Genomic DNA, 13,557 nt, shown 5'->3' on the forward strand with positions numbered 1-13,557 from the left:
TTCTGTTGTGAAGCACTTTGAGCTGCAGTTTCTGTATGAAAGGTGCTATACAAATAAAGTGTATTATTATTATTATTATTATTATTATTATTATTATTATTATTATTATTATTATTATTATTATTATTATTATTATTATTATTATTATTATTATTATCTCAACATGCCATTCTTCAATCAACACACTTCCTGGGTCCAGCAGCCACACAGGGGGCGTGGTTAACTCAGGCACTCTATAAATACACATCAATATAGGCTTCACGTCCTTTCCCTCAGTAAACAGACCGTGTTTGAAAGTCCAGGGCTACGAAGTAGCTCCAAGCTTCCTCTTCGATCATGGCAGGTATGTGGGGAAAAAAAGGTTTAATTTGCTTTGATTATACGACGCTAAAGGATACCTTTTTGAAAGTGCGGTGGATGCTGCCGTGCCGACACAACTATTTGAATGAACAAGTTGAACAATGATGATATTAGCCGCATCAATTGACATTAGCCTAATGACAGTCGTAGAAGTCAGAATACATGATGTACAGATGCACAGCCTTGTACTGTGTGACATTGCACTGTCACAGTAGCACAGCATTTAACCTCGTTTTTTGATTTTAGTAAAATGACCACGGATGTTTGATGGCGTTGTGGCATACTTTCTCAATACTCTTCATCTGCATGGGATGTGCGCTGGGTTTGTGTCTTGTTCTGTTTCATCGTAACTTGTCATATGGGTTTTTGAATGTCATGATATGTTTTTACCGCAGTATGTGCCTCCCTTCCTCAGTTCCTCGCCAGAACTAAGTTCTGCACGTAGACCTGTCTCGGACTGTCTCTTGCCTACTTGACAAGTGCCGCTGTACGTTGTGTCCTGTGCACTGTGCTGTAATACTTCCTAAATAACTTTTGCACATGAAGCAAAATAATTTCTTTCATTAGTTTAGCCATTTGACACTAAAGCCAAAGGCGCGCCCATCTACTGCGGCCGGTCATTTAATTTGAAACATGAACACTGATGGCAGTCTGTGACACGACCATGTCACTGGCTTGTCATTGACTAGAGATTAGATGGAGTGTACACATAGCCTATTCCGTCATGTTCAAGTTATTGCATTCTCTTTAGCTATAGTGGCATAAGCCTACAGGCCAACTAAAGAATCCTATAGCTGCCAGTGAAGGGGGGCGTGTACAGCATGGTTATGCAACACGAGTGGCCTATGAATCTACTGAGCTGGAATTGAAATAATGAGCCTCTGTTTGGGTGATTGTTTTTGTCCACACTATTGTCATTTGATAGTGTCACCAAATACAGTGTTGGTTTTAGCAACCAATTAAAAATAGGGCGTAGATCACAGGGCTGTAAACGCTGGGGTGTTATTGGGTACGGTTCCACAGAGCTTGGGGCTACAGTCCAAACTTTATTAAACTTGTCAAGGCTTTAGTTTGTGGGATGTAATTATGCAGCCACACGGGAATGCGCTGTTCGTATGATGGTACATTACTAAGGTGGTATATTGACCAGTTGGGATTCATATTGGCCAGTAGGATATAGTCTCACAACCTCCCTAGCTGCCACACTCTATTTCATAAGGTAGATTTATATGCCTCCTCACAAGCTAGTCATTGTTCTGAGACGAGACCTGGCAGGCAACAGATAGATTTTCCTCTGTGGCATCATGGCATCAGAGCTGGCACGGTGTCTGCTAGTAGGCAATATATGTGCAAGTACAATGCAATGTTGTATCCGACACCAGAACATGATGATCAACAGATGCTATGGGTGTGTTGAAGTTTTGGACGGGCTGATGGAACACTTTTTAAAAAGCTGTTTCTGTTGTGGGAGAGGGCGGGAGTGACGTGGGTTTGTTTACAGCCTTAATAACTACCATGAATGTGTTCTTGTCCCCCTACACAGACCAGGCCTTTGTGACGTTGGCTACCAATGACAACTATGCTAGGGGAGCCATGGTATTGGGCAAGTCACTGCGCAACCACAACACATCCAGGAAGTTGGTGGCACTTGTCGGCCCACACGTCTCAGATCCCTGCCAGTAAGAAAGCTTCCCCCTCCGACGAGTGGCGTAACACCTGTGGATCGCAGCCTGTAACAACCAGTCTAGACTCGTCTGTAACCACACAGGGGCTGTGGAGCACAGCCTGTAACGACCAGTCTAGACTCGTCTAACAACACGGGCTGTCGTTGAGTGACAAACGAGCAATTCTGTCAACTGACTGAATAGTCTATTTAACCGATGTATCTTTAAAATGATGAATCCTGCGCATGCTGTGTTATCGCAACGTCCTGGGTTCGAATCCGTGTTGCATGTCCTCCCATCTCTTCTATTTTTAGTGCTGCTTATAGTTTTTAATATGCTCCCTCTGTACAGCACTTTGTGCCCCTGTGGCTGTTAAAGCGCTTTATAAATAAAGTTGGATTGGATTGGATCTCTTCACCTGATTTCTCTGACTGTCCTATCACTAAAAGCACAAAATGCCCTAAAAATTCAACAACAAAAAAAGATGAATCCTACTTTATTGTCCTTCTGCTAATGCACTGCACTAGTAGCTCTTTCCCCCCTCAAATCTTGTGCTCATCTATTGCCAAAGTATATTACAAATATGGGCTTGGACTACACTATTCATGCCTAATCCTTCAAGTATTGACCATTTTCACGCAGCGTTCATTTTGCTCTTATGTCATGCTCTGTTTGGGATTCCTTTCCACCTCAGACCAGGGTGGAATCCCAACCCGAGTGACATGAGAGCACAATGGCTGCTGTGTGAATATGGTCAAATGGGAACTGTTCTGTTCCCCATCAGGGCCGTGCTGAAGAGGATCTTCGATGAGGTGAGGGTGGTGGACGTCCTGGACAGCGGTGACACGGCTCATCTGGCCATGATGAAGAGGCCTGACCTGGGAGTCACCTTCACCAAGCTGCACTGCTGGGCCCTTACGCATTACTCTAAATGTGTCTTCATGGACGCAGACACACTGGTGAGAAGTCTATGCATGGAGCATTTTAAATACTTTATCCGAAAAACATTATCCACTCCTTTCAGGTTGACTTGAGTGTGTAGGGAGCATCGAGATGCCGCCTTGAGATCCACACCGTTGGGTTGTTATGTGCAATGGGGCGGATGTAGGACGTGGACAAGGAGGATGTTGTAATGGCAGCACTTTACTGAAGATCCATTGGGTATTTCCTTATATGGCCTTGCCATAGGGGTTTTCCCCATTTCAGACTTATGCGTCTGTGTTGAACTGTAACCTGTAGCACCCCCCCCTGCCCCGTTGCATGTATTATCACCGTTAGTGCCGTCTGTCTGTAAACCGTAGCACGCCCTCTCTTGTACGATCGCCATATAATCGTCTCTTTGTTGTCCTGCTTTTTCCAGGTGGTCCAAAATGTAGACGACCTGTTTGACAGAGAAGAACTGTCCGCCGCGCCAGACCCTGGCTGGCCCGACTGCTTCAACTCTGGTGTGTTTGTCTTCCGCCCTTCTATGGATACATACGGGAAGCTTCTTCAGTACTGTGCAGAACACGGCAGCTTTGACGGTAAGACAGGAAGGGGATTTTTTTTGCTTTGTGACGTGCTTTACGATATCAATTTTTTTTATGTACATACCAAGTTTTGCCAAATTCAAACTTGGGCCATGTCAGAATATCATTGAAATAAGTGCTGTGTTACAAGAATGACTAGGCAATTTCGGTAGCGTTCCAAATTTACTTGTGGTATTTACCGTTCGGTAGAGTTTGGATGCTAGCAGTCCTTTTCTGTCTTTTTGAGACATTTGGGTTTGACCATAGGCTTTGAGTTCTTGGGGAATATGATGTCAAAGTATGTGGTGTTTATCTTTCCTCTAAGTTGGGCCTTTATGTAGGGACACAAGGCTCCCCTGTCACAGACCGTCTTGGCCTACTGAGTTATTCTCGGGGGCTCTTTGGGAGGGGGGGGGGGGGTGTAGTAGAGGTTAAATTCAACAGGCTCTATTTTGCAATGGCCACCGGTTGACATTCAACAAACCATCCTCCTGCGAAGCCAGAAAATTGTGGTGAGTCATTCTGGCTCCATATCAAGTCTTGCCGTGCCCATCTGAAAATTGCTGCTAGGCATCATGACTCATACTTTAATACTTGCATTCAACTTTTAATCGAGTAAGAACTACACAATTCCCACGAGGAGAGTTGTAATTCCGTTGGCATCCCAACACTCGACACTATTACGCACTTAAAAAAAAAAGTGTTCCCAGGTATCTGGCACTAGCTCATTTTGACAAAACAAAAACATCATTCATGGAAGCTTGTTTTATAGGCCTTTTAAAAACCCAGGATACCACAGTGCATGTTTTATGACTTGAGTTGAGCTTTCCACAACTTTTTGTATAATGGTATGCTTTTGCACAGTAACGTACAGTAGCATTTTATCAGCGTATAGAAATGAATTATGATGGGGGTCATCTTTTATCATTTGCCTTGCCAGTGTCCTGATTACCTCCCAGCGATCGGTGTGATCTCTGCTTACCTCCCAACCTGCAGGCTATCTGAATGATATCTGCTTACCTCCCAAGCTACAGGCTATCTGCATGATATCTGCAGATAACCTGCTTATTCTTAGTGATTCAATTTCCATTCTTCAGAAATGAACAAGGGAGGTTAAATGAAGCACTTTTAGAGTGACCCTGCCCCTCTGTTCTTATTCTCTCTGAAAACATGTTCTTATTCTCTCTGAAAACGCGTATCCTTTCTCCACTGACCTGTAGGGAATGGATATCATACAGTAGCTCTCCCCACCGCCCCAAAAACAAATCTATTTGAGCGTGCCAAAAACGTGGGTCTAACCAATGATTTTGTAGCACTAATCCTCTTCACACATGGATTCACAATAGGAGTGTTCTTCTCTCTGATATGGAAGAAGAGGTTCCATTAAAGTTTTATGAGAAAACACCAATTAGTCTGATTTAATGGCCACATGCTTTGAAGTAGAGACTAATTTTGGCCTCTTGGCAGGAATCCTGCGACTGTCTGGCATTGTAGTAAGCTGGACCGCTTACGGCAGACGGTCCTACAGGCTGGTTTTCTTGTAAAGTTTGCTCTTGTGCTCCTTTTTTAATCGCTACTGCATCATCAATTCTGCCTCTATCAATGACATTCATAAAATGGGTCATTTTGAGAGGGATTTGTATAAAGTCTGTATTTTAATGGGATGGCAGCATCTGATTCCCCCACAATCGTATGGTTGAATGATAGATTCTATCTTCAACTCCGCTTTGATGGCTTTGAGTGGATGGCTTGTCGGTATGCTAATAGTAAAAGCCATCTTATTTATAGCCAGGGTTGGTCTTTCATGTGCACTAGGCTGTGACTTCACGTAGCTTTGACCTTTAGCATTTGTGTTCTGCTCCTGCACGTACCCATGCTAACTGATATACGCCTATAGGACTGAATGCTGTCTGATTTCTACAGAAATCTATGATTTGACCTTTTTGTTTATAGAGACTTTTTTTTAATGATCAACATTTTTATTGTTTTTGTGATTGGCGGAATAACAATGTACCTCCATGGCGAGCATTGTTATGGTATGTTGACATAATTGCCACACAGCCCTCACAATTCATTTCCCTTGGCACTAACCCCGGGGGGTTAAAAAGTTAATATAATTTCTAGCGGTTGACCGATATTGATTTTTCAATGGACGATACCGATGATATTTAGAGTAGGATGGCTGATATAATTTTATTAAAAATAAAATTCAATGGGTGGGGTTTCCTGGGGCCCTCGGCCGCCGTGGCTTGGGCGGTCTGGTCACCGGGCTTGGGGGGGGGGGGGGGGGGGGGGGGGCGGCGGCATTGAGGCATGGTGCTTTGGCCTTCTGCGGGCTTGGGGGCCTGGCAGTCGGGGCGGGTGGGGGCTCTGGGTGCTTGGCTCTGCGCATGGTGGACCAGGATATGGGGGTGTTTCTCGAGGGCGGGGGGAGGGGTTTCTCTCATGGGTGTCAGAGCGGTTGATCTTTGCCCAGTGGGGTCTTGTATGTGGGGTGGGGTTCTCGGTGGCATGGGAAGTAGCGGGCTTGGCTCGGTGGGGAGGGGGGAGTTCCCTCTCCTCTACTGGGCCCGGCCCAATTAATTCAAGGGACCCGTGTCGCTGGGGGCACGGCTCCACTCGTATCGGCCTGGGATATGGGGGAGTTCTATGGGCTTAACTCAGGGGGGGGGGGCATCGTTTCCGCGGTTTGGCCCGGGAGAGTGGGGTCTTGTATGTTGTGGGGTTGTTGTGCGTGGGGTGCCCTATTTCTAGGGGTGGATGGCGGGAGGGGGGGTCCCCTCTTAGGGGGGTCTGGGAGGCTGAACATTCAAGGGGCCCATGTTGGTGTATTGTATTGTTATTGATGTCATTGTAAGTGTTGTCTGGGTGTTGTGTCTGTGAATGTTAATAAAAATGTTAAGTAAAAAAATATTAATAAATAAAATTCAATAATTTAATAAAATATGTTTTATCGAACAAAATACATATATAATTTTTATTTCTATCTTGGGATTGACACCGGAGTGCGGTCATTGGCCAACTATATCAAAATACCAGATATCTGCTCAATCAGTCGTAGTTGGACGATCTCAAAACAAATTCTATTCAGTTAAATTCTAATATGTATTCGTCCCTCAAGGGACAAGTTCAAGGCAAGCAGGTTGGCAAACTAGACCATAACATACAATCATCATAAACATAAATTAATAAACTATAGGTCATACTACAACTGCAGTAGCTGTCAAAAATGTGTTCATTCAATTAAAATACTTTATTCATCCCACAAGGAACAATTCAAGGCAGTGGGTTTGCAAACGAGACTATTTGAGAAGAAACATTTTTATTGTGTGGATATATATTATATTTGTGTACAGTACACCTAGCTCGCTGTACTTGTGACTCGTGATAAAATAAGGCTATTGAGGAAAGACTCTGGGAGGTCATTGTGAAGCACCAGTTTCAATTTCCCTCTTTATTGCATGGGATGGATGGACCCGGTGTATCTAGGTCTGCTGCCAAGGCAAGCTGGCAGTGGGGGATGGACATTCTTGGGGTGCCCTGCTTATCCCCTCGATATGAAGATGCTTGGTCCATATTAAGTTTGCGAAGCCCCAGGGGAGTCTGTGTTCTGACAAACAGCCGGTATGTGTGGTTATTTTAAACTGCTGGGCAGACTGACCGGTGCTTTGTAACATATACTGTGTTTTTCTTAAGGGCCAACTCTTGCATCGAAGTGCATTGCCTGTCTATGTATGCCAATTTCATACAAATAACGCTTATATTATTATGATTGGAACAGCCACTGAACACCGAAAACGCCTGTTACACAACATGTGAAGCTGTACACTCCTCCAGTCATGTATATTTAGGAGAATACCACGTAGACTGAGACTCGTAATGTTGTGTAGTAGTGTCCTTCGTCGGAAGATTTGATCTGGCATCATCTTGCACTCGTACACCAACTGACCTATCAAGCCCGCCCCTCTAGGTAATGTTATTTGTCCGAGGGAAGCAACAGTTGTGATTGGAGGATCAAGAAAAGAGGGCAGGGCTTGATATGGGGTCAATATGACCTCAACCCATGCCTTCAATGCCTTCTTTTGAGAGGTGGGGGAGTGCATTCCATTTGAGCCAAATTGAATGAGATTTGCTTTAGGTCTGAAACTGGCACTTTATTATACATGCATACATACAGTACATGTATCCCAAAATATAGTTTGGCACACATTCATTTAGTTTTAGTAATTGCTATCTTTAAAAATCTATCAATTAATTGAGCTGCAAGGATTGCAATAGAAAAACTATAATAATCTACAACTGTCAAATGAAGCGGGTATATCCCTGAATGGCCCGAATTCTTAATTCACCGTTTGACCATGCCCCTGTTTTTTTTTATCCACTTTTTCTCCCCATTTTCTTTTTTCTCCCATCCCAATCTCGTATTATCCAATTCTTCCCTCCCCTGTCTTGAATCTTGCTAGACTATGCCTCCCACTGGTCGGCTGTAGTGAGGACGGAAGCCTTTCATCACGTGTCCCCTCCGCGTGTAGTCTTTTACCAACGCACTTGCAGTTCCGCGTTCGGGTCCCGCGATCTGATTGGCCACTGACGTTTCTCTCAGCGTCAATCGCGTTACGCCTATTTCTGCCTCTTAACAGCCTGCTAGCTAACGCCTAGTTCTATCACTGGTTAAGCTTGGCCACTCTTTCGAAGTTGGTTAAGGTTAGAGTTTGGAATCAGGGCTGGTGGTCTATCGCCCTGCTCTAAGACAAACTCTAACCTTAACCAACTTTGAAAGAGTCGCCAAGCTTAACCAGTGATAGAACTAGGCATTACGTGATTGGCGCCGAGAAACGTCAGTGGCAAATCAGATCGTGGAAATCTGCAAGTGCGTTGGTAAAAGACTACATGCGTCCCCTCCGGTACACAAGGAGGCAGCCTGTCGAATCTTTTCACCGCAGCAGCTCCAACTCAGTGGCGAGGAGTAACGCGTGGGAGGCTCACGCTGCCCCTGTCACTTCCTGCTTCCGCCGGACCGGCGTCACCAAACCGACCTGTAGGAGTCGCTGTCCACAACGTCCAATCCCCACCCACCGGCTTTCCCACCCTTTAACACTTGCCAATTGTGTTAGTATGAACGAGCGTATCCTGCGTTAGTGGCGAGCGCCTTGCCCACTGCGCCAATCAGCCGCCCCACCATGCCCCTGTTTTGAATGTGCAAAACATTTCAGTTTTGGGATGTAAATCTGCATATTTTCTTTTTGGTGAAGTGCCTATTTAAAGGAACAAGCTAACATTATGGGGAAATGCGCTTAGTCTTCTCCAAAAAGATGGATGCCAATTTCCTCTGTGCATTCAGTAGAAGGCTATCCGGCTGCAAGCTAGCCTAGCTTGGCACAAACTAACATTATGGGAAATCACGATACGGACCACTAGCCTAGCTGTTGGCCAAACACACCTCCCCTGAGTTTTACGCTAGGCTAGTCGTCTGCATTTGCCATAATGTTGGGCGTGCCCCTTATTTTTATTTTTTTTTTATCCACTTTTTCTCCCATTTTCTATATTTTCTCCCATCCCAATTTCGTATCATCCAATTCAACCCTCCCCTGTCACGAACGCTGTTTCTTGCCTCCCACAAGCCGGCTGCAATGTGGACTAAGTCATACATAGCACAAGTCCCCTCCGGTACTTGAGGTAACAGCAGTCGCATCTTTTCACCTGCGCAGCTCGATCTCTGTGGCGAGGAGTAACGCGTGGGAGGCTCACGCTGCCCCCGACACTTCCTGATTCTACTGCGCAGGCGCACCAACCGACCTGTAGGAGTCGCTGTCCACAACGCCCGATCCCCACCCATCAGTTTCCCACCCCCTAATACGGCCAATGTGTATTAGTATGAACGACCAGCTAAACTGAAAGCAATGTGGAGCGCTGGGCTCGAACAGGCGAGCCCAGCGTCTCCGCATTCGTGGCGAGCACCTTGCCCACTACGCCACGTAGCCGCCCCGGGCGTGCCCCTTTAATGGTTGGTGACCTACTTGACATAACCTGTGACTTTGAAAGTGGAGTGATACCGGCATGAGGGAAGGCAGCAGTTGGTCGCTACTTGGCATATTATACTATATGCTTCAGTATAGGCTACCTATAGTAGACTGCTGCTCTACAGTGCTATGTGTTTTGTTTTATGTGCATCTCCATTACATTGCAGTTTTACATGACCTTTACTATGTGCACTGAAGGAACGGTCTATGCTAACTAGCTACGTGAGATTGGGAGAAGAATCAAGAATGTTAAAAGATCACCGCAGCAAACAAAAGAACACCAAACTTGGACCACTATTTGTGAATGATGAGCTACGACCCTGAAACCTCCTGGGAAGTTGATAATGTTCCAGCTGGGATACCGAGATGTTCACAGGGGTCCTGGGGTGTTGTACAGGGGTCCTGTGTACAATGGAGGCCTATCAATCTCCTGTCAAACATCAGCTTAGTAGGAATACTCCCCGCTATCGCAGATTAGCCACTGTAGCCCCGGCTGGCTATTTATACCCCTCGGGTTTGTTATAATGCACCCCATCCCTAATATCCTGCTTCCACTGGAATGCAGAGGGCGCTGCTGAATGCAACCAGACCAGGCATGTAATGTTCCGAACATTGTGTCTCTTTCACACTGCTGGGGCTGTGATGGAGACTTCTAAATAGACCTGATGGCATATAGCAAGAGGGTATAGTGAATTGGCCCACACGCATGAAGAGATGAAAGATGGGGTTTTCTTGATGTGAAATGCTGATATAGGAGAAGGGTTTTAAATGCTTGGAAGTGCGGCTGTTTTTAATCTCCACGGCTGGGTGGTGCTCTTTACGTCCATGACCTCGTCCTGGACTGCTCTTTTAGAATGTATACATGACCTTTTACCGTATATGTTACGGCTGCCAGTGCCACCGTTTGTAGCTTTCAACACCGTTTGTGGTTTTCAACGTTGTGCTCCTCTGGACTTGGTCCTTCTGTTTTTAAATCGAGATGGAAGATGCACCTCTTTTAGCGGTTGTTTGTTTAGGACTTAAATTGTAAAGCGTCCTTGGGTTACTTGAAAGGCATTTAAAATTGAATGCATTATATTAAAGGTGCCTTAAGTGGTATCGTCTTAAAATAAATGTTAAGTAGCTCTACATTCCAACAGCCATCACTGATGGCGTTTATGGTCGGTAACATGGGTCTCCCAGTCCCTCCGCTCTACAGAAAATAAGTGTTCTGCTATCTTTTCCCACTTCATCCAATCAGGAGAGAACCCTAGATATGTTTGACTTATTTCAAGAAATCTTGCAGACTCAAATTTGCTTACTGGTAGATAATTATATTTGTTTCAAGCACATATTTGCTTAAAACTAGTTTCTATTTCAGACCATGTATTTTGTGCTTACTGCAGAGCGGAGGGACAAGGAGACCCATGTTACTGACCAGACCAGACAATCTATCGTGATGAGTGTAGAGCTATTTTAACATATCGACTTATTTTAACAAATACCACTTGCAGCACCTTAAGTAAGATGGGTTAGTCTGCGCCTCAAAAAGCCAAAGCCATTTTTAAAGTATGGAGACTTATAGGTAAGGAGATTGTTCAGTATATCTGGGAGGGTTAGGGGTGAGACGGGGTTGTGCTTGATGAATTGAAAATGGGGGACCCTGATGTAAACAAGACTAAAGTCTTTCTCTGGTCTGCATCCCCTTAACAATTGTATGTATTGAGCTGTACTTTGAGCTGTACTGTACCCATTCTGCAATCTGTTAATAAACTTTTCAATCAATGATACACTTTCAATTCATAATGTAAGCAGACATAAGTTTAACTGGCATACGATATGGCTGAAAAGTTTTTCAATAATTGAAATTGATGAACCACCTATTGCCACCTCCCTCACCTGGTCTCCACATGTTCATATCTATCCACCCGCTCACTGAACCTGTCAAATCCTTGTTGCAGGCTCATTGTGTTTCCATGTGTCCACAGTACTGCACCTTAGGTTCTAGAGGTAAAACTATCTTTGACAGGAAAGGCGTGCTACCTGCTATGCGAGTCATTGGGGTAAATCCACTGTAGAAATAGTTGGGACGTTGGTGGGGAAATGATCTAGACGTTTGCAGAAATTATTTTGCACATTCCCTTCTTTGGTGCAAAGTAATGGAAGAATAGGGCTTGCAAAGTTTGACAAATGTAGCGGTAACGAAATATGTTGCTAAGTTGATTATATCCCTGAAACGACAAGTGTTGTGTATATTATGCATTCACCGCTGCAGATCCTGGGTGTGAATGTGTTAATGGCGGTTTTCTATTAGAATATTTTTTTATTTTCTGTGCACATTCACGATCACTAGAGGAAGAACCCTATTGATTTTGGTGACCCCATGACCTTTCCTCTAGTGCCAGTCGGGCCAGTTTTCAGTTTTCAAATGGGCTTCTATCCGGGAAATTATATAAAGAAATACGGCTACTTGTGGAGAACAAAAATGCCATAAGCACCATGTCCGCCATATTGGATTATCTGCCATTTTCTACCCCCTACTCCCCATAATCTGTTAACCTGATTCTCACAACTTGCTTTGTGGCACCTAGATACCATGTCTTCAAAAATCTATTTAGACATTTTACTGGGCCAACATGTATGACCACCAGATCCATGGAAAAATGCATGTTTGTCCGATTTTCACCAAACATGACAAATGTTTGTCCTACAATAGGAGGCATGTTAAGTTTGAGTCATTTGGCCTCATGGGGGCACTATTCTCACAAAACTAAGGGTTGACTTAACGGCTTGTCAGATCGTGATGACATTTTAATGTCACGTTGTGCTATCCCACTAATGTTGTTCAGGGTTGCGCAGCACTCTTGAAAATGTCAACGAGCGGTTGATGGTAGAACATTCATTCTCCGTTCTCATAAGTTTATCAATATTAGAAATGTAGAGAACCCACTTCCTGCCGAGTTGACGGTGAATCGAGCACAACCTTGACGTGATAACACTTGTCTGGGCTTAATTTAGCTGAATGATGTTGGCCAGTGTTCGTAGAAAGGAATTATTCTTGGGGTTAACCGGTATGAGAATCTGTTGGCCACCACCCTCACTTGGCTCCCACACACTCGATGAATCACTGAACCTGTCTAAACGTTTTTGCATGAATTGGTTTCCTTCAGTACTGCACCTGGAGTCCTAGAGGTAATGAAAGCTTTGATTACAGTAAATGGGTGCGCTACCCGCTATGAGTCGTGATCCATTGGTTGTACAGTCATGCAAATGATATCCAGAGATGCAGGTACTCTTAAGAACAATGAGATTATGAAGTGTTTTTCTTTTTAATTCCCTGCTCCCGCTTGGCTGATTCTCACAACTTGCTGTGTGGCATCTAGTGACCAGACCGCCTGATCCTATAGAATATTGTAAAAATGCATGGTGAAGGGGTCAGCGGTGGCCTATAGGTTAGAGAAGCGGGTTTGTGACCGGAAGGTCGCCGGTGCGATCCCACGGACTGGTAGGAAAAATCTGGGCGGGGAAGAGGATGAGAAACTCTCTCCCATCCCTCAATACCAACCGCTGGAAGTGCCCTTGAGCAAGGCACTTAACCCCCAACTGCTACAGTAGAGTTGCTCAGTGGCCAACCTACCCTGGGTAAATTAAGGTAAATAAAAAGTGATGTTACTTGTAAACATTATCTGATTTTCACCAAACTTGACAAATGTTTAAATTTGAGTCCTGTAAAGTGTAATTTGGCCTCATGGTGGCGCTATTATCACGCAACAAAAATATGAACTACTCAGTGGCTCGTCGGATCATGATTTGAAAAGTCCTACTGATATCAATATTATTCAGATAGTGTATAGGCCAAACTGACTCCCAGATTCATGAATGATTAACTTTTTTCCCCCCTCCTTTTTCCAATTTTTTTTTCTCCCATCCCACGGTTAGTCGTTATGCCAATTCCCAACCCCCTTCCTGGTTGTTGCGCACTTTCCCCTACTGTTGGTCCGAGAGGCCGGAGACTGTCTCATGCTT

The 13,557-nt window shown here is 44.6% G+C and overlaps 1 protein-coding gene across 1 annotated transcript in view; it reads left to right on the forward strand.

Annotated features, from left to right (window-relative positions):
* Nucleotides 1–266: 266 nt before the first annotated feature.
* gyg1b (glycogenin 1b) overlaps nt 267–13,557 on the forward strand; it is a 32,764-nt gene continuing 19,473 nt past the window's right edge. The window contains exons 1-4 of the mRNA XM_084326159.1: nt 267–343; nt 1,904–2,039; nt 2,809–2,983; nt 3,385–3,547. Coding sequence (XP_084182285.1) covers nt 337–343; nt 1,904–2,039; nt 2,809–2,983; nt 3,385–3,547 — 481 coding nt within the window. The 5' untranslated portion in view covers nt 267–336. The remainder of the gene's footprint in view (nt 344–1,903; nt 2,040–2,808; nt 2,984–3,384; nt 3,548–13,557) is intronic.

Source organism: Notolepis coatsorum (assembly GCF_963971535.1).
Source record: "Notolepis coatsorum genome assembly, chromosome: 12".
NCBI classification, from domain to species: Eukaryota; Metazoa; Chordata; class Actinopteri; order Aulopiformes; family Paralepididae; genus Notolepis; species Notolepis coatsorum.